The 24120-nt window shown below is 53.8% G+C and overlaps 1 protein-coding gene across 1 annotated transcript in view; it reads left to right on the forward strand.

Annotated features, from left to right (window-relative positions):
• The window catches only part of ACAN (aggrecan), a 37070-nt gene extending 13939 nt beyond the window's left edge, over positions 1-23131 (forward strand). The window contains exons 11-18 of the mRNA XM_004455226.3: positions 4955-8206; positions 8948-9061; positions 16581-16694; positions 19860-20018; positions 20397-20479; positions 21239-21383; positions 22058-22240; positions 22727-23131. Coding sequence (XP_004455283.2) covers positions 4955-8206; positions 8948-9061; positions 16581-16694; positions 19860-20018; positions 20397-20479; positions 21239-21383; positions 22058-22240; positions 22727-22803 — 4127 coding nt within the window. The 3' untranslated portion in view covers positions 22804-23131. The remainder of the gene's footprint in view (positions 1-4954; positions 8207-8947; positions 9062-16580; positions 16695-19859; positions 20019-20396; positions 20480-21238; positions 21384-22057; positions 22241-22726) is intronic.
• Positions 23132-24120: the final 989 nt, after the last annotated feature.

A 24120-nucleotide genomic window follows, 5' to 3' on the forward strand; every position in this document is an offset into this window, starting at 1 on the left:
CTCTCTCTTTCTCTCTGTCAACTCTCTATCTCTCTCTCTCTCTATCTCTCCTACACAAAGACCCTGAATGCCCCACACTGGCCATCAGAAGGACTCGGTTCTTCTGTCCTCGTGCAGTGACACCCCCATCTCCTAAGCATTTTCTAAACTCTCTTACAGGAGGATCTCCAATAGCAGAGAAAGAGCCTGGCAGGGGGGGGCACGGTTGATGGAGTCTGGCCATGACGGTCTCCTTGTCCTTCCCCTCCTTCCGTGCCCTCTTCCTGGCCAGGCCTCCCCAGTCAGAACCTCCTGAGCTCCATCTGTTAGGATTAAAGCAGATGAGACTTGATGGGATCAAAGTAGCAGTCTGAAAAAAGTGTTTTGTGGCCACTAAGGTTTGGGAAATGCTGGCTTATGAAAGATGAACAGATTTCCTCACTGCAAATCTCCTAAGAGCCTTGGATATGCTAACACACTGTAAGTCTCCAGGAGGGTGTTCTGCATGCAGTGAGACCCAAATGAATTTGATCCCAGAGCCTTTGTTTGCTGGAACATTGATTTTTTTTTTTAACAAATCAATTTTATTGATACATATTAAGCATACATTCATCCAAATACAATCAATGGTATTTGGTATAATCTCATAGTTGTGCATTCAGCTCTTCAATCTTTATTAGTGCATTTTCATGATTCCAATAATAATAAAAAACAGAACAAAAAACTCATCACGTCTCAATCTCTCTGTGCTTCCCTACTGTACATAGCTGCTATTCTGTTTCCATCTCTCTAGATTGCTTTATATTTTGTAAAAACAGTCTTATATATGCAACATCACCTGTATTTGTATTTCACTTGAGATTTCACTGTCTTATACTGTCCCATGTTACCTTTCTTAGCTTTCCTTCTTGTAATGTACATGTCCTTAGACTTTCTTTTTCAACCACTGTCATACCCATATAGCCCTGCTAGATACAGACACTCAGGTGTGCTTTCACAATTTCTATTCATTTCCAAATGTTTACAAACAACATTTTTTTTACTAATTCTGCACAGATAACCCTCAGCTTTCCATTCTCTACCCTCATTCTATTTTCTGGTTACCTATATTCTAATTATTAATTCCATGAGTTTATACAATATATTTAGTTCACAGTAGCACAATCATACAGTATTGCTCCTTTTGTGTCTGGCTTGCTTCATTCAACTTAATGTCCTCCAGGTTCATCCATGTTGTCATCTGCTTCACGACTTCATTGCTTCTTACAGCTGTATAATATTCCGTCATGTGAATGCATCACTTTTGCATTTGTATTTCTTCTTTGGACAAATGTCTATTCAAGTCTTTTGCCCAGTTTTTAATCAGGTATTTTGTCTTTTTATTGTTGAGCTGTATCATCTCTTTATATATCACGGATATTAAACCCTTATCAGATGTGTGAGTTCCAAATATTTCCTCCCATTGAGTCTGATGCCTTTTCCCCCTTTTAACAAAGTCCTTTGAGGTGCGAAAGTGTTTAATTTTGAGGAGGTCCCATGTATCTATTTTTTCTTTTGTTGCTTGTGCTTTGGGTATAAGGTTTAAGAACCTACTCCCCACCAGAAGACCTTGAGGATGTTTTCCTACATTTTCCTCTAGGAGTTTTATGATTGTTGCTTTTTATATTTAGGTCCTCAATCAATTTTGAGTTAATTTTTGTATAAGGTGTGAGATAGGGGTATCCTTTCTTTCTTATGGATATAGCTATCCAGTTCTCCCAGCACCATTTGTTGAATAACTGTTCTGGCCCAGCTGAGACAGTTTGACAGCCTTGTCAAAAGTCACTTGACCATAGATGTGAGCGTCTATTTTGGAGTTCTCTATTTGGTTGCATTGGTCCATCTGTCTGTCTTCATGCCAGTATCATGCTGTTTTTACCACTGTAGCTATGTGATAGGCTTTAAAGTCAGGGCATAAGATTCCTCCAACTTCATTCTTTTTAAAGACATTTTTGGCTATTCAGGGCCCCTTACCTTTTCAAATAAATTTGATAATTGGTTTTTCCATTTCTGCAAAAACGGCTATTGGGATTTTTATTAAGATTGCTTTGAATCTGGAAATCAGTTTGCATAGAACTGACATCTTAACAATATTTAGTCTTCCAATCCATGAACATGGAATATCCTTCCATTTATGTACGTAAGTGTTTCTTTCAACAATGTTTTATGGTTTTCTGAATACAGGTGTTTTATGTCCTTGGTTAAGTTTATTCCTAAATATTTGATTCTTTTAGTTGCTATTATAAATGGAATTCTTTTCTGATTTCCTCCTTAGATTGTATATCAGTAGTGTGTAGAAACACTACTGATTTTTGCATATTAATCTTGTATCCTGCCACTTTGCTGAAATTGTCTAGTAGTTCTAGTAGCTTTCTGGATTGTTCAGGATTTTCTAGAAATAGGATCATATCAACAAATAGTGAAAGTTTTACTTCTTCTTTTCCTATTTGGGTGATTTTATTTCTTTATATAGCCTAATTGCTCTAGCTAGAACTTCTAGCACAATATTGAATAACAGTGGTGACTGTGGGCATTCTTATCTTGTTCCTGATCTCATTGGAAAAGCTTTCAGTCTTTCACCATTGTACTGTGAAATGTATAGTAGCTGGCTGTAGGTTTTTCCTATATGCACTTTACCGTATTGAGAAAGTTTCCTTCTATTCCTATCTTTTGGAGTGCTTTTATCAAGAAAAGATGCAGTATTTTGTCAAATGCTTTTTCTGCATCAATCAAGAGGATCATGTGATTTTTCTTCTTCAGCTTGTTAGTGTGGTTTATTACAGTAATTGATTTTCCTGTGTTGAGCCACCCTTGCATACTTGGGATAAAACCCACCTGAGTGTGGTGTATAATTCTTTCAATATGCTTTTGGATTCAGTTTGTAAGTATTTTGTGGAGGATTTTTGCCAGAAATCCGTACTGTCCAGCCCTTCCCAGTAAACACCTGCTGACCCAGTTCTCGGATGATGGTGTTCTCCATGCTCAGTAAGTGCCTGGAGAAGTGGGATTTCACACGGAGCTTGGCGTGAAATATAACTGGTCTGTAGTTTTCTTTTTTCATAGTCTCTCTATCTGGTTTGGGTATTAGGGTGATGTTGGCTTTATAGATTGAGTTTGGTAGCATTCTCTCCTGTTCAATTTTTTGGAAGAACTTGAGCAAGATTGGTAATAGATGGTCTTTGAATGATTAGTAGAATTCACCTACAAAGCCATCTGGTCCTGGGCTTTTCATCTTTGGGAGGTTTTTGATGACCATGTTGGAACGTTCATAATATCTAGTGGCACCCAGGTTGAGCAAGGCTGAATTAAAGAATGTGCAAAAAGCTGTGTGTGCCTAAAAGAGTCAGCACACCCCAGGGCAAAGTGCATCTTAGGAAAACTGTAGCAGAGCTGCCCATTCATCCAGGCTTCCGTTCAGTGCATGGTTCCTGAGCAACTCGCCTGTGCTAGGCAATCCTGTGGGTGCTGGAATGCAAGCCTCCCTCCGTGCCAGGTGAGGCTGCATCAGCAGGATCCTGGTCTGGGATCTCACCCAGCACCCATCCCTGACATAGCCCTTTCCTCACCCTTCGCCAGAGCAGTAACTGAGTCCTCCTTGGCATGAGGGTGTGGCTTGCTGGGCCTAGGACCCTGACAACTACTAGAGGAGATTTATTGGGTGGGGGGCAGTGGATCCAGCGGCTCCATAGAAATGTTTTTCCAAACTTCAGTCCTTTCCCAACCACCTTGCTGATTTCTGGGAGCCATCTGTACCATTGGGAACTCCGTGTGTTTTTCTTTAAGTTGACTTGCTTTAAAAAAGAAACAATGACTTTAAAGAGAAATTTATGTCATTCCTGTAAATACCTATCCCAGTGTTTTTCTGATACTTATATTAAAATGGTGCATAACTATTAAAATTAAAAGAATGTTTCTCTGGACCCCACCTAAGATCATCTTTCATACCATCGCTGCTATACTCAACTCCCCTTACCCGCCCCCCACCCGAGATTCTCTTCTAAGCAAGAGTGGACTGGGGACCTGGCCAGATGGGACCCAGCACCCTTCTGCGCCACGGGTTCTCCATCTGGGAAATTAGCCCAAAAGGACATACAAGACACAAAACCCAGGCTGGTTATCTTTAGAATGTCAAAGGAAAGAAGACCAAAAGAAAATAATGTAGCCATGACTACTTAGAATGGGGGGGTTTTCTCTTCTCTCTCTTTTTATTGTCCACATTCTCTCAGAAAGGAAAAAGTTTATGTCTTTTTTACCAACAGCACCACCTGACCCTCCCCACCTCAGAGGGGTGGGTTGAGCCTAGTGGTTCTCCTGCTCGAGCTTGCAGCCCTCTCACCTGGCTCTCCAGATATCCAGGTGGTACTGCCGGCAGGTATTCAGAAGAGTGGGGGGCCCTCCCAGAGGGTCAGCTCCAGATGGGTGCTTCTCACACTTCACTGTTTGAGAAAGCACACCTGGGGGCCTTGTTACAGCACAGTGATGGGTGCTGAAGTTTTGATGCAGTAAGTCTGGGGTGGGGCCTGAGACTTTGCTTTTCCAAGTTCCCAGGGGATACTGATGCTTCTGGTCCAGGGACCGCACTTTGAGAACCACTGGTTTAGAGAAATGAAATACATGATGTGGAAATACTTAAAAGGCGACCAAGTTGCCTTAGGTACTGGCCAGGCCCCCACATCAGGTGGGTGGCACCCCTAGGGCTTTGCAGAGCACAGCTGATACTGGCTCTTGAGGTGGCAGGGTGCTTCCTGGCGCCTGCCCTCCCTCCCTCCCTCCTGAGATGCTATACACAGTTCTGTTTGAAAGTGTCTGAGCACATCTCTGAGCCCTCAAGAGAAGTTTCACTGTGGAAGGAATGGAATTGTCCTTCTCTGTACAAGCTTAACATTGGGAAGCGTTCCTAAGTCCACACCTCCCCTTTCTTCTTTCTTTCCTCCAGGAGTCCCTCCCACGTGGCCCCCCACTGGTGCAGCAACAGAGGAAAGCACAGAAGGCCCTTCCATCACAGCAGTGCCCTCCACCTCAGTGGCACCATCCCCCTCGGAAGAGTCATTGCCCTCTGAAGAGCCGTCACCCTCAGAGGAGCCCTACACACCTGCCTCCTCGGTGCCCAGCAGCACCGGGATATCAGCCTCTGGGGAGCCATCTGGGGTCCCCGAAGTCAGCGGTGACTTCACAGGCAGTGGAGAAGCTTCAGGAGGCCCTATCTCCAGTGGGCAGCCCCCAGAGGGAAGTGCAAGTGGACTTGATTTCAGTGGTCTGCCTTCTGCAGTGGGCTCAGGTCTGCCTTCAGGAAGCGGACTGGCCTCAGGGGATGAAGACAGAATTGATTGGTCCAGCACTTCTAAGGTTGACAGGATACCCTCTGGAGGTGAGGGTCCAGAGGGCTCTGCTTCTGCAGTAGGGGACCTCAGCGGACTTCCTTCTGGAGAAGGACCAGAAGCCTCTACCTCTGGAGTAGGGGACCTCAGCGGGCTTCCTTCTGGAGAGGGTCCAGAAACTTCTGCCTCTGGAGTAGGGGACCTCAGTGGGCTTCCATCTGGAGTAGAAGGTCCAGAAACCTCTACTTCTGGAGTAGAGGACCTCAGCGGGTTGCCTTCTGGAGGAGAACTTCCAGAAACCTCCGCATCTGGAGTAGGGGACCTCAGTGGACTTCCGTCTGGAGTAGAAGGTCCAGAAACCTCTGCTTCTGGAGTAGGAGACCTTGGTGTGCTTCCTTCCCGAGGAGAGGGTCCAGAGACCTCTGCTTCTGGAATAGGGGACCTCAGTGGTCTTCCTTCTGGAGAAGAAGGTTTAGAAGCTTCTGCCTCTGGAATAGGGGATCTCAGTGGACTTCCTTCTGAAAGGGAGGGTCAAGAGGCCTCTGCTTCTGGAATCGTGGACCTCAGTGGGCTTCCTTCTGGAGGAGAGGGTCTAGAGACCTCTGCTTCTGGAGTAGAGGACCTCAGTCAAATTCCTTCTGGACAAGAGGGTCTAGAAACCTCTGCTTCTGGAGTAGGGGATATCAGTGGACTTCCTACTGGACAAGAGGGTCTAGAGACCTCTGCTTCTGGAGTAGGGGATCTCAGTGGATTTCCTTCTGGAAGAGAGGGTCTAGAGACCTCTGCTTCTGGAGCCAAAGACCTCAGTGGGTTGCCCTCTGGAGAGGAAGGCTTGGCGGGTTCTGCTTCTGGAATCTGGGACTTTGGCAGACTGCCTTCTGGAACTGTAGGAAGTGGGCAGGCTCCAGAAGCAAGTGGCCTTCCCTCTGGATTTAGTGGTGAGTATTCTGGGGTGGATCTTGGAAGTGGCCCATCCTCTGGTCTGCCTGACTTTAGTGGACTTCCATCTGGATTCCCAACTGTCTCCTTAGTGGATGCCACATTGGTGGAAGTGGTCACAGCCACCACCGCAGGTGAGCTGGAAGGGAGGGGAACTATCGGAGTCAGCGGTGCAGGAGAAACATCTGGGCTGCCCTTCACCGAGTTGGATATTAGTGGAGCAACTAGTGGGCTGCCTTCAGGAACTGAACTCAGTGGCCAGCCATCTGGGTCTCCTGACATCAGTGGAGAAACATCTGGACTCTTTGATGTCAGTGGCCAGCCATCAGGGTTTCCTGATGCCACCAGTGGGGAAACATCTGGAGTGACTGAGCTTAGCGGGCTGACCTCTGGACAACCAGAGGTCAGTGGAGAAGCATCTGGAATTCTTTTTGGCAGTGGTCAACCATTTGGCATCACCGACCTGAGTGGAGAAATGTCTGGGGTCCCCGATCTCAGTGGACAGCCATCGGGGTTGCCAGAGTTAAGTGGGGCACCATCTGGAATCCCTGATCTGGTTTCGGGTACCATTAGTGGCAGTGGTGAATCTTCTGGCATTACATTTGTGGACACCAGTCTTGTTGAAGTGACCCCTACGACATTTAAAGAAGAAGAAGGCTTAGGGTCCGTGGAACTCAGTGGCCTCCCTTCCGGGGAGGCAGATCTCTCGGGCACATCTGGGATGGTGGATATTAGTGGACAACCTTCTGGAGCAGTTGACTCCAGTGGCTTTACATCCCAGGCTCCAGAATTCAGTGGTCTGCCCAGTGGAATAGCTGAAGTCAGTGGAGAAGCCTCTGGAGCTGATGTTGGGAGCAGCCTGCCCTCTGGAGCACATGATGGCAGTGGACTTCCGTCGGGTTTTCCCACCATCTCTTTGGTTGACAGAACTTTGGTGGAATCTGTAACCCAGGCCCCAACGGCCCAGGAAGCCGGAGAGGGGCCTTCGGGTATTTTGGACCTCAGTGGTGACCATTCTGGAGTACCAGACATGTCTGGGGATCATTCTGGAGTTTTGGACACGAGTGGGCTGCAGTCAGGGCTAGCAGAGCCCAGCGGAGAGCCACAAAGCATTCCATATTTTAGTGGGGACTTTTCTGGTGTCACTGATATAAGTGGCGAATCCTCTGCAACCATTAGCACCAGCGGAGAGGCCTCGGGACTTCCAGAAGTTACATTAATCACTTCTGATTTTGTGGAGGGTGTCACCGAACCAACCGTTGCCCAGGAACTCGGCCAAAGACCGCCCGTGACACAACTGCAGACCTTTGAGTCCAGCGGGGAAGGCTCTGCATCTGGGGACATCCGTGGAGCGACCCCGAGGCTCCCAGAGCCCGGGGTAGACGCGTCATCGGTCCCAGAATCCAGTGGTGAGACATCTGCCTATCCCGAGACTGAGGCGAGGGCGTCTGCGGCCCCTGAGGCGAGTGGGGACGCTGCCACGCCCCCTGAGCCAAGCGTGACCCCCTCAGTGTCCCCCGGCGCTGCCCTGGACACAGCCTCAGGCCTGGGCCTGGACGGCAGCACCTCTGCCTTCGAGGAGGGCTCAGCCGCCCCGGAAGTGAGTGGAGATCCCGCTGCCACCCACGACGTGGGCGCAGAGGCCTCAGGCCTGCCTTCGGCCACCCCCCTGGCTTCTGGAGACAGGACGGAGAGCAGCGGAGACCCTCCCGGCCCCACCGCGGGGGCGGAGGTCGTCCTCGGCACCAGCACCCCAGAGGCTGCGTGGGCCCCGCAGACCCAGCGTCCTGCAGCGGCGCACCCAGAGAGCGAGTCCTCAGGTGCCCCGCGCTCGGGAGAGGAGAGCCCGTCTGCCGAAACGGCCGCCACCCCGACAGACGCTGTCCCGACTCCTTCAGGAGGGACGGGAGAATCGGCGCCCAGTGCTGCAGGTATGGTTGGGATTCGTGACTTTTAAATGTGGTCGGGGAGTCGAGACTCCAGAAAGCGGCATGGTCCAGTAGGAGGCAGTGCGGCTTCAAGGTTGGAGCACAGCCCCACCTCTGATGAGCTGTGCCGCCGCAGGCAAGTTTCTTAACCTCTCTGAGCCTCATCTGTAAAATGAGAATAGTACCAGGGTTAAGATTAAACAGTATATAAATAATACAGAGCAGGCATTTAGCCTCATACTTTTGTACACAGTACTCACTCATAAAGATGAGCTGTAGTGAAGTTCCATCACCAGAATATTTATGTGGGTGCTTGATTCAGGGAGAGAGAAGGATGACTTTAGATAGCGCTAGAAATTCTGCTCATGTACAAAGAGCTGTCAAGTGTGATTGTGGCTGTGGCCTGACTCCAGATGCTGTGCCTCGAGCCCCACCCCAGTTCTCCGGGGACCCCTCTGTACCATCTCGATCATCTCACCTCAACACGAATGAGAACACCGGGCCCTCTCCCTCCTGGGCTCCAGACGTGGTAGTTGATGGTTTCCCGTGAGCACTTTCCCAGTCAGAGAGAGCCCCCACGCTCACCCCCTGATGCTGGGGGGCAGGTGCCCAGGAGGGGCGGTGTTCCCAGAAACAGGCCGACCCAAAGCCGGCCCGCGGTCCTGCCCGTGAGGTCTCGGGGAACGCGCTGGACCGTGAGGCGGGTGTGTCCTGGATGCTCAACCTCTCCCCCGGCGGTTCCAGCCCCCGCCAGGTCCTGTGCCGAGGAGCCCTGTGGCGCCGGGACCTGCCAGGAGACGGAGGGGCGCGTCCTGTGCCTGTGTCCTGCTGGCTACACCGGCGAGCGCTGCGGCATAGGTGAGGCCCGTGGGCCGTGGGCGCCCCTTCCCCCTGAGGTGGGGCTGCAGGAGGACGTGGCCGGTGGCCACCAAGGAGCCCCGGGAAGGAGGGGAGCAGGTGGCACGTCAGGGAGAGAAGCCACAGGGTGAGCCCGGCGCAGCTTTTTTAACCTAGAGCCGATTTCACATGGCGGCTTAGGAGCAAAAAGGCCAGGGGACGAAGCTGGTAAGTGCTTCGTGTTCTGTCCAGCCAATGGTTCTTTTATGTGGAGTATAAACCGCGCTTGAATTTGGAAGCTAAAACGTGAGACTGCAGAGAAATGCTGAGTTTGGGATGAGTACTGGGTTGGCCGGTGACACCCCTCCGCAGGAAAGCCCCTGTGGGCCCCTCCATACTTGGGTCCGGGTGGGGCAGGGGTCCCCGTCTCGCCCTGAGGGAAATGAGACGGACCCCGCTGCTCACCCCAAGCTCTCGGGGTTCCTGGACGGAGGAGCCGGGACCCGCGGCGTCGTCCCTGGGCACCCACCACTCCGGGGCCTCTTTGTCATCAGCCATGAGCCTTAAGGGGCTCCGTGAGGCTGGGGTGGGGGTGAGGAGCCTGGGGAGCCTCTGACTAGAGGTGGCCCCAAAAGGAGATGATTAGAATCCACCTGCCCTTCCGTGGACACACCCACGTGCTGTGGCCTTGCCGTTTCTCTCTTCAGCATCGTCCCCCTTGGGGGGATGCCCGTTACCTCCTCTCGTGTTCTAGGGTCAGCTCTCGCCACTGCCCCTCGTGCCTAACCCCGGGCCTCTCTCAACCCACGGTCAGGGAGCGGATGTAGCTCAGTGGTTGAGCACCTGCTTCCCATGTACGAGGTCCTGGGTTCAATCCCCGGCACCTCCTAAAACAAAAAACAAAAAAAAAACAAAATCAGGGTCTCCCATCAAAGGGCTTCATTCCTTGGACACATGCCAAAGTGAAGCACTGAATCCCAGGGGTGAAAAGAGCCACAGTCCACAGTCAGGTGAACCCTGGCAGGCAATGATCCTCCAGTGGCGTTTACTTACATCAGACGCAAAGGAGGAGTCTGTGTTTATACAGAGGAATACGTATTTGAATTACATCATTCTATATTAGATACTTAAGTAATATAGAGAGAGATTAGTTTTCCAGCTTAAACAACAGGCATTTCTTGGCTCACAGTTTTGACACTAGAAGTAGAGTCACGGTGTCAGCTTAGCCATGCTTTCTCCCTAAAGACTGTGACATCCTGGGCTGGCCATCTTGGGACTCCGTTGGCTTTTCCGCTGCGTGGCAATGCACGTGGTGGCATCTCCTCCTTTCCCGTCCCTTTCTGTCGACCTCCAGCTTCTGGCTGCCCCCTGTGGCTTCCCTCTCCGTGGCCTTTTCTCCAGGAACAGGACTCGGGCCCCCCTGACTGATGGCCACGCCGGGAGTGAAGTAACCCCCTCAGAAGGTCCTGCTTACCACGGGCCCACACCCGCAGGAATGGTGCTGTTTAAGAACATGTTTTTCTGGGGTACAGAACTCCAAGCCCCCACTCTGGGGGGTGGAGGGGCTTGTGCGCGTCTATATGCACTTTCTCCCCCCGACAACCCATCCCCACTCTGGGCGTGCAGCTGAGAGAAAGGGGGGTTCGGTCTCCCAGGAAACAGCCTCGTTCTCAGCAGGACTTCCAGAACCCAGGCAGCCTCTAAGACCAGGAGCCTTGCCCCCGCCTCTGCCAGCGTCTCCTGAGCCTCCCTCAGCTCCTAGAAGTTCCTTTCCCAGCCTGGCACTTGAGGCCAAAGGTCACACTGGCATCAGGAGTCACAGCAGGGCTTGTGTCCCCGGTGGCCCTAAACTGAGTAGAAGTAGGTGTGAAGCGGACCTTAGCTGTTCTGCTTCTGTTACGGGATTTCATCTGGGTTCTTGGCTATGCTGCAGAAATGACTTTCAAGAGCAGGTCGGGTGAGTTAGGCCAGTAATTTATTCAGGTAGGGAGGGACGAGAGATGGGAGATCCTGGGTCTCAGGTACAGAAGAAAGGGCTGAAAAGTGATCACGCGGGCTGATTGCAGACTAGTTTCCCATTATAAATTATAAATGTCCAGGTTTTACTTGCTGTTGATCCATGCGGGAAGGTGGCCAGAATCAGGGTCCAAAAGGCAGAGCGTGCTCAGGCCTTGCGCCTGCTTTTTGAACCATTAATTATTCCACCCCTTTGCTAATGGCCCGGGAGGGGTCCCAGCTGTTTGCTGTTTTGATTGATTACTCCACCCATCAATCTCCCAGGAGGACCCAATGATAAAGTCCTTGGGGAATGTCCAGGGCTTCTCCTGGCTTCAAGAAGAAGTCTTTGCTCTGAGTGGCAGAATCTTGGGGAGGGTCTCCCAGCAGCCATCTTGGACTTTTTGATGTCCACGTGGACTCTGGCGGGTTCCAGATCCATCTTTTGAGTCCCTGTCTTACTAGCCGGCTTCCCTTCCCCTGAGCATGAGTATTTCCAAAGGGCTTCCCTTCCCAGGGTCACTTTCTGGACCGCACGGTGTGGAACGTGGTGATTCTTCCCATCTGAAAGGGGGGTACCCGGGGGTTAGGTCCTCCCCCCGGCTCGGCTGAGCACGTCCGGCCGAGAGCTGGGCTCTCCGTTCACTTACGCAGCATACTCGGCTGCACAGGAACCTCCCTCTTGACCCCAATGACCAGTTCCTGGTCCCAAAGAGCCAGAAGCTGGACTTGAGGGGCACGGGGTGGAGCGGGCCCGATGCGACACTCCCTTTCCTTGTTTGTAAGTAGAGATGAAGGCAGGGGTTCTCAGCTTTAAGAAATTCGGATGCCTGGGTCGCGCCTTCACGGGTTTTAATTTCAAGGGTCCTGTGGCCCAGATAGTTGTGGTTTGTGAAACTCCCCAGGTGACTCCACTGTGCAGCCAGCGTAGAGAACTATTGTGAAAAGGAGTAAGATCGTCTTCTGTACAGCATCTGGCCAGCAGAGGCATTTAATAAAAAATGAAAATTCTCCCTCCACTGGTTAGGAAAAGCTTTCTCATCTCTAAAAAGCAAGTGGTGAGGGTCGGCCCAGCCCACAGCCTGGGGTCTCGTTCCCTGTGGCTGCGCCCCCACGGTCTCAAGTCACTCCTGTTCAGTTTAGCCCAAGATTCTGTTTCCAAAAGACTGCAGACAGTTTCCAGTCTCTTTGGGTGAAGTGCAGGTTGCTTTATTGTTGGTTTTGTTTGTTTGTTTTTGTTCTAAGAAAAGAAAGCTTGGGCCAGTCATACCAAGGGAGCCAAAGGTCCTGGGTACTTTTTAAAATATCACTTTTCCTGTGGCAATATCTGAGTACTCAGAGAAAACTTCCTCCCAGCAAAGGGAAATGGAGGCTGTCTTTGCTCCTAAAAGAGAATATCTGACAATTACCGTCATCATGTTTAGTTACGATTCCGTCAACAAGTTCTTGATAAAGTATGAATCAGTGCTTTTGGCATCAGAGTAAGCATCTGTTTCATGAATACTCGGATTCTTTCGCAATTAAAAGCAGGACTGGTATAGACGGCTGACCTGCTGAAAAACCAGCAGCAGACCCCCCCTCGCCGCCCCCTGCCTAGAGCCCCGTGAGGATCAGACCCCCGCCTCTGAGGTTTCTATCCTGGCTGCTCCTTAGAACCACACAGGGGGCTTTTAAAACACACCAACCTGTGCCCCACCTTAGCTGTTCTGATTCGGTGGGTTTGGGGAGAGACTAGGGCGTTGGTACTTAAAAAACAAACCAAAACAAAAAACTAGCCAGGGATTCTAACGTGCAGTCACGGTTGGGAAATGTGCCCTCAGCAGGTCACACCCGCTTCTCCGGGAGTCTGCGGTGCTGTAAGTCCTCTGTTAGAAGGGCCCGGACTTTGGACTTCGAGGTCAGCCACTCTGTTCCGTTTTGCTCCATTTTTCACTTTCTAGGTTTGAGGCTCTGATCTGTGATCTGACACTTTCTCTTCCTCTCAGGGAAGTTTTTGAATTTCAGTAAAAACCTTTATCCCTGAGGGGGAAAAATGCTTTCTTAGCTTGTGAAAATACAAATTTTGCCTTTTTTACGGATGATCACCTTGCCCCATGGGAGTCCATGGGCAGATTTTAACAGACAGCTAGTTGAATTTAAGGAGGACATTAAAATCACATTCAAGAGCAATCTTTAATATAAAATTGAGGTAAAAGGACTTGAAATAGTATAAATAAGTATGAAAAACGTTTTTAAAATTAATGATGGTTATTTTAAAAGCAAATTGGGATTGATAAATGTGCTTTTATAATCCTTCTCTCTATTATGTAACAGACCTAGTCAAAAAGTGAATATATTCACTCAGGTCTGATCATCCTGATTGATCCTAGGTCTTTGGAGGGTTTAGAGCATCACTGAGTTCAAAATTTCCTCTGTGTTCCTTGAGAGGGTTTTCCCCATTTTAGTTGAGGAAAGTTATATCCAGGGTCGCTACATACAGCTGCATAGGTTGTGCACTGAACAACTCCAGGGCCCCCATCCGTACAGTGGTCTTTGGGCATCAACATCTTTTGAGTAAAAGCACGTGCTGTCACTCTGCATTCAGCCAAAGAAACTGTCTCTCACTTGGAGGTCCTGCTGTCTGACAAAAGCAGGACAAAACCGATTCTAGTGGGAGTTCCACTGTCTCCAGTGGAATATTTGCAAATATTTCTCCTCCCCTAGCCTTGACCAGGGGGCCTTCAGTTATTTTCTCCCCCAAGTTAGGGATATCCTGGGAAAGGGGCAAGCTTTCATCTGGGGAGCATTTAGCTGGGGGTCTTTGCTCAGGAACAAACCGCCCCTTTTAGCCATGGGAGCAGGAAGAGGCCTCGGAGTCCCTGCTCGGCGAGGACAGGCCCTTGGAGGATACAGCAGAAAAGATGAGGTGCTGAGGACCCTGGGCCCCAGGGCCCCGCCCCCTCCCCGCGACGGAGGCCCGACTTCCGGCCCATTTTCTGGTTCTCTCCTCCATCTCTTCCCATCTGTCTCCTCCACTTACCAGCATGGACACGTCACTCCACTTGTTTTGTCACCTGTAAAGTGGCCACAGGGCTCTTGGGAGGGTGACGTGGGTGAGAGATCTGGCTCAGAGAAGGTTCTCGGCAGATATCAGTTCTTCCCCTCCATCTTCCTTCACCAAGTCTGCCAAATGCCCAAAGCCCTGCCCTTCCCACACCGGCTGTCACCTCATCGGGGCCCCCGCTCTGAGCTCTCTCGGCTCCTGCCTGCCCTGGCTGCTGCCCTCCCTCAAGAGAGGTGGGCGATGCAGGGCGAGAGGGGCCCTTCCACCCGGAGGAAGAGCAGAGGTGAGGCACCCCAAGGCCTCCACAGCTAATAAGAGAGCCCCCCCACAAAGTATCCCACCCTCTGCACTGCAGAAGGTGCTGCCTCTCGGCCTCAGTGGCACCTGCAGGTCCTCTGGTTTTCAGGATCGGGGTCCTTCCTTCCCTCCTTATCTGTGAATTTGGGGCCCTGCGAAAATAAACAACCAGCTACTGAGCCTAGGAATTGGTTCCTCGAGTGTCGGTCCCCACAGCCGCCTCAGATTTTGTGTTCTAGCCAAACACCCAAGCCACGCTGCCCCCTGGACCCCAGAGCCTGGGGGCGGGTGATGTGCAAGGAGCCCTGGGACCCCTGGAAGCCACCTGCCTGGCCTCCCCGGGGCCTCCCGCCCTCCCTGCCGAGGGCGGGCCAGAGGCCTCAGGCTGATGTCCGGCTCTCCCCCCCTGCTCTCTACGACTGCTTTAGCACCTACATTGCTTAATTTCCCCTCCCCAGTGCTTCCCAGCTCCCATAATGGCGCTAATGGACAAAAGAGGACAGTAGCCCTCCCCGAAGCAGGAGAGCTGCCCCAGCTTCTGCCCCGCCGACTGGCCTGACCTATTGCTGCTACTGCTGCTGCTGGGAATCCTGGTGCATGCTGGGAATCCAAGTGCATGCTGGGATTTCAGTCTGTTCCTCCATGCATTTTGGTTTTGCTTGGAACAGTTCCGAACTTGGAGCTGTTGGTTCTAGTTAAGAACTTCGTGGGAAGAGAGAAAAACCTGAGAACCAGAGATTTTCAGGCCACCCGTTGCACATACCCAGCTGTAGCCTAGAAGATGTCCACTCTGCACCTCCAGTACTGTAAGGGTCCAGAGGAAAGCACTTCGGTTTTCTTACCAGAGGATTTGCTTTAAAGGTCTCAGGTCAGCTCTTATGGAAGGCAAGAACAAAGTCCTGGAACAGGACCCTGAGGTCCTGCAGCCAACACAGGATTTAGCTGCTCATGTGGGCACCACCTGTAGACATCGCATCAGATCCTGAAGGTTGAATGAACATGGCTGCGCATGCCAAGATTTAGCATCTTCAAACCACATAGCCTCGTGCTCCATGAGCCAGTGGAACCCACTCATAGGAAGAGGAGTTTCACAAGATAATCATGTTCCCAGGAGAGAACCAGGAAAAAACTAAAACAGGAGCCTTTGGAGTACAACTACAAAGAGGGCAAAAGGGATCCTGCAAGTCATCTGGTTTCTCAGAAAGAGGCAGAAAGACAAGATCAGATGATTCCGTTCTCACCTTGAAAAGTCGAGGCAAAGGCCAACGACTTACTAATTCAAGTCCTGCAAAGAAGTTTGATCAGAAAGAACATCTTGGGACCAGAAGAAAAAAAGAAAAGAGCCTGCCTGGAAGAAGAGGCTGATGGGATCTGTTGGTATCCCCGGCTGGTGCTGGTGGGTGGCCACTTCCTAAGCACTTCATTGGCTTCAAAGTCTTGTCTCCCACTGGCCAGGATGGAACCTCTCTAGAATTGTGACTCCCTGGAGATGTCCACTTTTGGGACCCTAAGCATGAAGGAAAATACATGGGGAAATATTGGGCAGGGTTTCCATCCCTCCCACATGAGAGAGATGCTGGCTTCATCTTTACAAGATATCTTACTTGCTGAAGACAAAGAAGGTGTCTGCAACCCGAGATGTATAGTGAGTCTCAAGCAAATACCTGTTGGACACCCTGCAGACCACTTGCAGCTCCTTCATTCTGGTACTGCACAACCTGGTCCACTTTTCCTGGTTCAGAACCACAGAGGAAGCCAAGTCCCAGATGGAAAAGAAACACCTCCAGCCAAGCTTCAACAGCTTGACTGCCAGTGTCCTTGCTCAGCAGAGCCAGTCCAGACTCCATGGCCTCCTGAAATACTCACAAGCGCCATCGTCTTGGAGGAAGTCACACTCACTCTTGCAAAAGGCATTTGGCTTCAGAAGAACCAGCTCTCTCCAACCCACTAGGAAAGCGGGCTCCCGTGCTCCAAGCTTGCCAATCAAGAATCACACACATCCAACAAAACCCTTGTCTGGATCTTTGGTTCAGCACTCCAAGATGGCGGCAGCAGCAGCAGCAGCAACAGCTCTCAGGAAACCCAGCCACTTCCCTCCCGGGGCTCTGGAGAGCAGCAGGGCTGGCCACCCGCTATGAGGCCACCGTGCTTCAGAATCTGAAGTTGCCGGCAGGAGTCCTAATGGTGGCCCTTGGTTTCTTGCAGACATTGATGAGTGCCTCTCAAGCCCTTGTCTGAATGGAGCCACCTGCGTGGATGCCATCGACTCTTTCACATGCTTATGCCTTCCCAGCTACGGAGGGGACCTGTGTGAGATCGGTACGGCCGTCTCGGCTTCAGCTAATGTTACTAATTGCTGCACCCTCTCCTCCTCCCTCACCCTTCCCTTCTAACCACAGGCTCTAGGCCCTGGCCGGGACCCCCAAGGTCCACCCAGACAGCAGTGCCGGGGGTCTGCCCCACTCACTCGCACTCCTCTTGCTCTTCTTGCAAGCCCTCCTCTGGGACGTCAGCTGGTCTGACTGCAGGACAGACCAGCAGGCTGGGCCAGCCTGCACCTTGGACCGTGGGCCTCTAGGGGCACTTGAAAACACTAACCTTCTCCAGGGCTTCCAGACCACTGATCCCACACCGAGGTCGGTGCATGCATCAGACTAAACAAAGAGCTGGTTCCATGCATTTGTCTCAGAGGACGCTGCGGGGTAGGAAGCACTGGTCCTCCCTCCAGATGACAGCATGGATCTTCCTGGCATGGCGTGCATTGCTCAGGGACCTCTGTGGCCCTTTCCTGGCCTTGGGGCACCATGCCATGATGGCTAAGCTGCCTTCCTCTTCTTGTGGGTGAGAGCTGTGTCACCAGCATGCTCAAGTCGTCCATGAGCAGGAATTGCTACATGTCACCCCCCTTATCATCCCCACGACAGCTGCCACGGCAGTGTCATCTGGGCTGCGCTTCCTTTCTCCTTCCCTCGTGCCCATCAGGATGCTGGCCAGAGAGAACACAGTATTGCAGGGGATAGGAGCGGAGTTTCCTCTCTTGGGTCTTGCCAAACCCTCCCCCTCTGCACCTGGGCCGGGCCGCCAGCTCTGTCAAAGGGAGCTGTGTGCCAGGGGCTCCCCCAGGGCCAGGCTGAGCCCCCAGTGCTCTCACCCGTGGTGCTTCCTAGGCTTCCCCATCCTCCTGGAGCTCAGGAATGTCCCAACTCAGAAAGGGGGGAATGGGGCTTTCGTACGCTAATAGCAACGATGGCCCATGCCGACCTGACAGTGTGCAGGGGCCCAAAACCGTTTTCAATTAACTCGCAGGCTGAACATCCTAGAAACTTCCAGAAAGCAGCTGAAATCCCAGGAAAGTCTCCCTTTGTGTGAGGAAGTAGTTTTGTATTGTACATTCCTTGGAGGCATGGCCAAGGGTAGACTGATGAAGGAACTTAAGCCTTCTGGAAATAAAGGCCTGGACTCTCTTCCTCCTCTGCAGCCTGCGGCCCTCCACCCTCACCCCAAGACCCTGAGAAATTGGTGCAGGAGTCTTGGCTGGGGTGGAGAGCTGCAAAACTTTTCTTCCCAGGATGCCAAAGCATTAGGGTCTGGAACATATTCGGAGACCCCAGTCTTGGGTTCTGCACTGGGCGAGAAAGGGGCTCTGCTGGGGTGCTGGCGGTGCAGAGCCACCCAGCTGGCCCCAGGCCTGGGTGTCCAGCCGCGCAGGGCTGCAGGTGCTCTCCCATTCCTCCTGAGTCCTCACCGCCCCACAGGAGCCCGACCGCTTCTTCCAGCCTTCCTGGGACTTGGATTCTGCTTCCTCGAGGCCGCCACCCTGCATGGCGCTGGCCCCTCTCTGGGTAGCTGCACCCTCCAGCTTTGCCTGCCCAGCTCAGCCTGCAGTCACCAGGGTGGCCAAGTCCTGGCCCCACAGGTCATCCCTGGGTGACATCCCTGGCCTCTTCCTCTGCCGAGCAGCCAGCCTGTCCCTCCTCTTTCTGGACCGTTGCCACATCCCTTGGGGAAGGCCTTGGCAGCAGGGGGACTGAGGCACCCCCCCTGCCCCTTTCCTGCTCTGCCTCAGTCTCCACGGGCTGGGCCACTGGCCTCCTCTGCTCGCCCCTGTTCCCAAGTGTCTGTCCCCCAGCCTTTCAAGCACCCACCCCTTCAGTGTGCGACTCTTCCCCGGGTCCCTCCTTTCTGGAACGGCCGATAGCAGCTGGCACTCCATCAGGGAGGCCACCAAACAGCTGAAGGGGTACCTGGCCCTGCCTCAACCCCAGGCCCCTCGGGGCAGCCCTGTGCTGGGGGCACCCGGGGAAGAAGGAAGAGGGAGTCTTGGAACGCCCTCTACCCAGCGCTGCTGGTAAACCAGCTCTCACAGAGAGAGGGCTGCTTGGTAGCACCAGCCAATTCCTGTGGTGTAAATACTGCCACCACTGTCACTTAAAAGCTACCAAGGTGAATTCACTAAAGGCGGAGTTGGGAAGAGACGCACAGTGTGCTCGGAGCATCTCAAGCCTGCGTGAGCCGGCTCTAGCATGCCCCTGCCTCTGTCCCCCACCCGTGCTGCTCCAAGAGCTGTCTGGGCCAGTCCAGAAATGAGAAGCCGTTACCAACTTAGGCCATCAAAAAAAAACAGTGCTGGGAGGGGATGTGGCTCGAGTAATTGAGCACCTGCGTCCCACATAAGAGGTTCCAGGTTTGATTCCTGGTGCCTCCTGAAAAAACAAAAACAGCAAGCAAAACAAAGAAATACCCAACTCAGGGAAGCCGATGTGCCTCAGTAGTTAAGCGCCAGCTTCCTGCATATGAGGTCCTGGGTTCAATCTCTGGTTCCCAGCTCCTCCTAAAAAAAAAGTGCCCTTGACTCACCGACCCTCAGTCTGCTGACTGCCCCTCCTAGCGGCAGGCATAATGTACCCAGCTAGCACCCGCTCTGATGGGTGGACTCCTCAGAGCTGTGCCTTCCCTGAACCCAAGCTGCCTTCCTCCTGCTCCTCTGTCCCCACCCAAATTTCTGCCGGAAGGAAGCTGCCAGCCCCATTTCCCAGCCCACACTGTCCTCTCCTGCTGCCACCACTCTCCCCCCACTCCCTCTACCTCCCCAGAGCCCCTTGGAGCTGCTGAACCACTTTTTGTCTTAAAACTCAAAACTTCCCACCTTCCCACCTCTTTTTACCTGGCCTGCTGAACTCTGCTTACCCTGAAGACAGAGAGAGCTTGCTGGGCCTCCGGGGCACCCATCAGCCGGAGAAAAGCTTTGGGGTCTACACCAGGGAAACCAAGGGTCCCTGGCGTTTCCCAGAGGGTGGGACGTTGCGCAGAGGCTCCGGGGGCCAGGGGGCAGGCCTTCCTGGTCAGAGCCGAGCCTGTCAGCGGCGGGAAGAGGGCGACCCCGCCGGTGGAGTGAGCACTGGAAGCCGCGCTGTAGAGCAGGCAGCCCGTCCCACGGCCGTCAGCCCCGGGCCCCTCCCTTCAGGCGCCTGACCTGTGTTGCAGACCAAGAGCTATGCGAGGAGGGCTGGACCAAGTTCCAGGGCCACTGCTACCGCCACTTCCCCGACCGCGAGACCTGGGTGGACGCAGAGAGCCGGTGCCGGGAGCAGCAGTCACACCTGAGCAGCGTCGTCACCCCCGAGGAGCAGGAGTTTGTCAACAGTGAGTGTGGCGGGGTCTCCGCGGCCTTGAACGGGCTTGGGGGGTGGAAGGCAGGGTGTTTCCACGGCCTGAGATCCCTGAGAGAAGAGGGCGGAGGGTTCTGGGACCAGGAGCTCTGCCTGCCCCAGGGCGGCCCACTGCCAAGGTCAGTCCCCAGACCCCACCCTGTGGCCGACACCAGGCCATGCCAGTGTGGGCACGTGGTCCAAGGTGTTCTCCCAGTGCGCGTGCGCTGAGGCCCTTCCAAGGACCCTAGAGGCCGCAGGCTCCTGGGCGCCCACCTGCCACTTGCCAACCCTCCATCCCCCATGTCCCTGCGAGTTTCTCAGGCACCACTAGGGTGCCCGGCCTGCCCAACCACTAGGGTCCTCTCTGTAGACAATGCGCAGGACTACCAGTGGATCGGCCTGAATGACAGGACCATCGAAGGCGACTTCCGCTGGTCAGACGGACACCCCTTGGTGAGTCCTGCCGGGGGTCGGGAGGGGGGGAGATGAAGAGAACTGGAGCGAGACGCCACTAAACCATGTGCAAAGCCTTGCTCAGCAGCAGCTGGACCCTGAGCTCTCCAGGGCCGGATCGTGCCTCTTTCATCTCTGTGTCCCTGGAGACCGGCCCAGAGCCGGCCAGGTTGAGTGAAGGAGGGAAGGCAGCGAGGCAGGAGCCGATGGACGAAGGCGAGCCATCCTGAGGGGCATATGGATGAGATTCTTTGGCCCCAAAGGACTCGTCGACTCAGGGACAGAGAGCGACAGAGCTGCCACAGGCACGGGGCAGTGGAAAGCGCAGGTCAGAGAAGGGCTGAGGCCGTCAGAGGAGGCTCCCTGGAAGAGGTGAGCGTTTAGGGGTCACGGGGCAGTTAAGTTAGAGGAAAGAGGATAACATTTGTCCGGGGGCGGAGGTTGGGCGCCATCTCTAGCACCGAGGCCACCCGTGTGATCAGCCTGTTTGCCCAGAAGGAAAAGGGAGGTGGGACTGCGAATCCCTGGGCTCTCAACTTTCAAGAAGGACCAGGCCGTGCAACCAGCTCCTTGGAAGGCCCTTGGGGTCCACAGACTCCCAGCAGCCTTTGTGCCAGGCCAGCTGAGCCAGAAGTTGAGCTGAAAGAGAAAGGACCTTGGGGAGAGGCCTGGCAAGGAGAAAGCAGGGGTTAGGGAAGCTGTGCTGCTCCCGCCCTCTCCTCACACCTTGCCCACCCCTACCCGGCCCCCCACCCGCAGCAATTTGAGAACTGGCGCCCCAACCAGCCTGATAACTTCTTTGCCACGGGAGAGGACTGTGTGGTGATGATCTGGCACGAGAAGGGCGAGTGGAATGATGTTCCCTGCAATTACCACCTACCCTTCACGTGTAAAAAGGGCACAGGTAAGCAGGGCCCTTAAGCAAACCCTTAAGCCCTGGTCGAGGCTGGCCGTGTGCCCTGGGCAAGTCACCCTGCCTCTCAGCTGCCGATGCCTCCTCTCCTGCACGAGCAGAGAGAAGGGACGGTCACAGGCTAGAGGACGGGACCCCCCACTCCCCACACGTACCTGGTACCTTGGATACGGGCAGCAGGAAGTCACCTGCCAGGACAGGTGGGTCGGAGGCCTCCCTGGTTTGGGGCGTCACAATCAGTCATTAAGAGTGGTCAGCCCTTGATTCCCCGGAGAGCTCAGCTTGCAGTCCTTGGCTGCTGGTCGCCTTGGGTCCCCAGGCCTCCTGGAGTCTTCATGAAAAAGCTGCAGCCATCTGCCCGCTTCCGCCCTCTTTCCCTTTCTCCCTTTTGTCTTCTACTCAGCCCCTCGAGAACTTCCTTTGTTTCTTCTTTTGGCTGCTCTGAATCATTGAGGAACTTGGATGTTGAAACTCCGGCAAAAACATCTTTTACCCTGGAGTCAGGGCTCCCCTTCTGGGGAGGGGGAGGGAAGCCAGCGCCATCCTCCCCGCACAGGGTCCTGGGCTGTCTCATCACAGCCATGGATGGCCACACCGCTCCTCACAGGGGTGGGTCACGGCGGAAGCCCCAAGCAGAGTTTTTCTAATGGACGTGTGCCCCTCAGTGGCCTGCGGAGAGCCCCCCGCGGTGGAGCATGCCAGGACCTTCGGGCAGAAGAAGGACCGGTACGAAATCAACTCCCTGGTGCGGTACCAGTGCACGCAGGGCTTCGTGCAGCGCCACGTGCCCACCATTCGGTGCCAGCCCAGCGGCCAGTGGGAGGAGCCCCAGATCACCTGCACGGACCGTGAGCATCGGCCCCCCCATTCCTCCCTGGGCACAGGGTTGGATTCCCGCCCACCCCCCATGGCCTCTCCCTGCCCCCGGGGCACAGCAATGGTCCTCTCCTGGCATCTCCAGCGCCAGCCGGCTGCACCTTCTGCAGGGGGGGGGGGGCGGGGCGGTCAGGTCAGGAGGCTGTTCCAGGGCAAATCACTGCCCCCTGTCCCCGGGGGGTGGGGGAGGTCCAGGGAAGGGTTCGCTCTCCCTGAAAGGATAAGGGAGAAAATGGGTGGCTTGCTTTTGTTTTCAACACCAGCCTGCACCCAGAAAGGTTCAAAGGAAAATAAAAATCCAGGAAGACTGTAGAGCTCCAGGCCGCGGTGATGAGCCCAGAGCGGGTGTTTTCTGCGGGGGGAGGAGCCAGCAGGGCCGGGGGAGGGGCTGGGGCTGCCCGCCTCCTTCCCCGAGGTCACCGATCGTCCCGTCTCGCTCCCGCCCCCCCCCTCTGCAGCCGCCACCTACAGGCGCAGAGTACAGAAGCGGAGCTCGCCGCCCGCGCGGAGGAGCCGCCCCAGCCCCGGTCGCTGAGCCCGGAAGCCTTGCCAGACTGACAGCGCGTCCCACACAGACGGTGTCTTCTCCTTGTCGCTTTTTGTCATATAAGGAATTCCATTAAAGAAGGAAAAAATAAAGCCCACCTTGTGTATGCACCCACCCGCCGCCCAGATTGCCAAAACTTCAGCCGATTTACCCCCCAAATACCAAAGCCAAGCAAACGTGTGTAACCCCGTGGACTGAGTTTAGAGACACTTTTTTGATCTCCTGTTGTGCCTTTCCGGGGACCAGCGCAGGGACAGGGGGAGAAGGGGAGGGGTTAAGTTAAATAAAGAAGATTATTTTTTGTTTCCTGACTTTATCCAAGAGCAGTGCAATCGTTGGTTATTTCACCTCCAGGGAGAGCTGGGGAGGAGGGAGGGGGGTCAGAAGACGCTGGAAGTGGCCGCAGGGTACGGAGGACTCAGAACCGTAGTTGAATGTACTGCGCGGAAGGGGGGCAGCATTGGCGCCGCAGGAGCCGGGGCCCGCGTGGGGGGGGCGGGCTGCGGGCGGGGAGCCGCGGAGGGGAGAGCATCTCCCACTGCGTGGGCGTCGGCGCCCTCCAAAGTCCCTCTCCCAGAGTCCTCTCACCCGAGCCCGCCACCCTAGACCAAGTCTATCTCCGCAGGGCTGGGTGGGGGGCACTTCCTTCCCGGTTGGAGTGCCCCCCACCCCTCCCCTCCCCACCCCCGCCCCCGGGACCGTGCAGGCACCAGGGTTCCGTGCACCTATTTATATTTTTGAAAATTGAAGATTATAATGATGATGATGATGATGATAATAAAGACCTTGGAAGAGATCTCTTTTCCTTTCTTTTTTTTAATTTAAGAAGGCAACCACCAGCGGGGGCGACTGTGGGATCTTGGGAATGGTGGCGGCGGGGACGTGTTTTGATCAAATGACCCCTAATTGGTGTGAATTCGGGGAGCCTGGGACTGTCACGCCAGTGTGGTTGCATGTGACAGATTCTGTGTGTGAGCATGCAAGTGTGATGTGCTTGTGTGTGTGTCTGGAGTTGAGGCAGGTCAGAAGAGGGAACTGGGAAGCTGGGGGGGCAGCGGGCACAACCTCTCAGGGGCAGCACACAGCACCGCGGGCAGCCAGGCCTGAGCTATTGCACAGGAAACTCAGAAAAGAGGTGATAACGTCTTATTCTGCCCAATTGGTGGGGACGGAACACACTGGCCCTAACCCCTTCTTCCCCACGGCAGTCACAAGGCAAGAAGACCCCGTTTCAGGCCCACTTAAACCCGGCCCCAGGGCACGGCGCACACCTCTTCACTAGCAAGAAGCCCGCACTCACGTCTC

This window comes from Dasypus novemcinctus, chromosome 3 (assembly GCF_030445035.2).
Source record: "Dasypus novemcinctus isolate mDasNov1 chromosome 3, mDasNov1.1.hap2, whole genome shotgun sequence".
Lineage (NCBI taxonomy): Eukaryota > Metazoa > Chordata > Mammalia > Cingulata > Dasypodidae > Dasypus > Dasypus novemcinctus.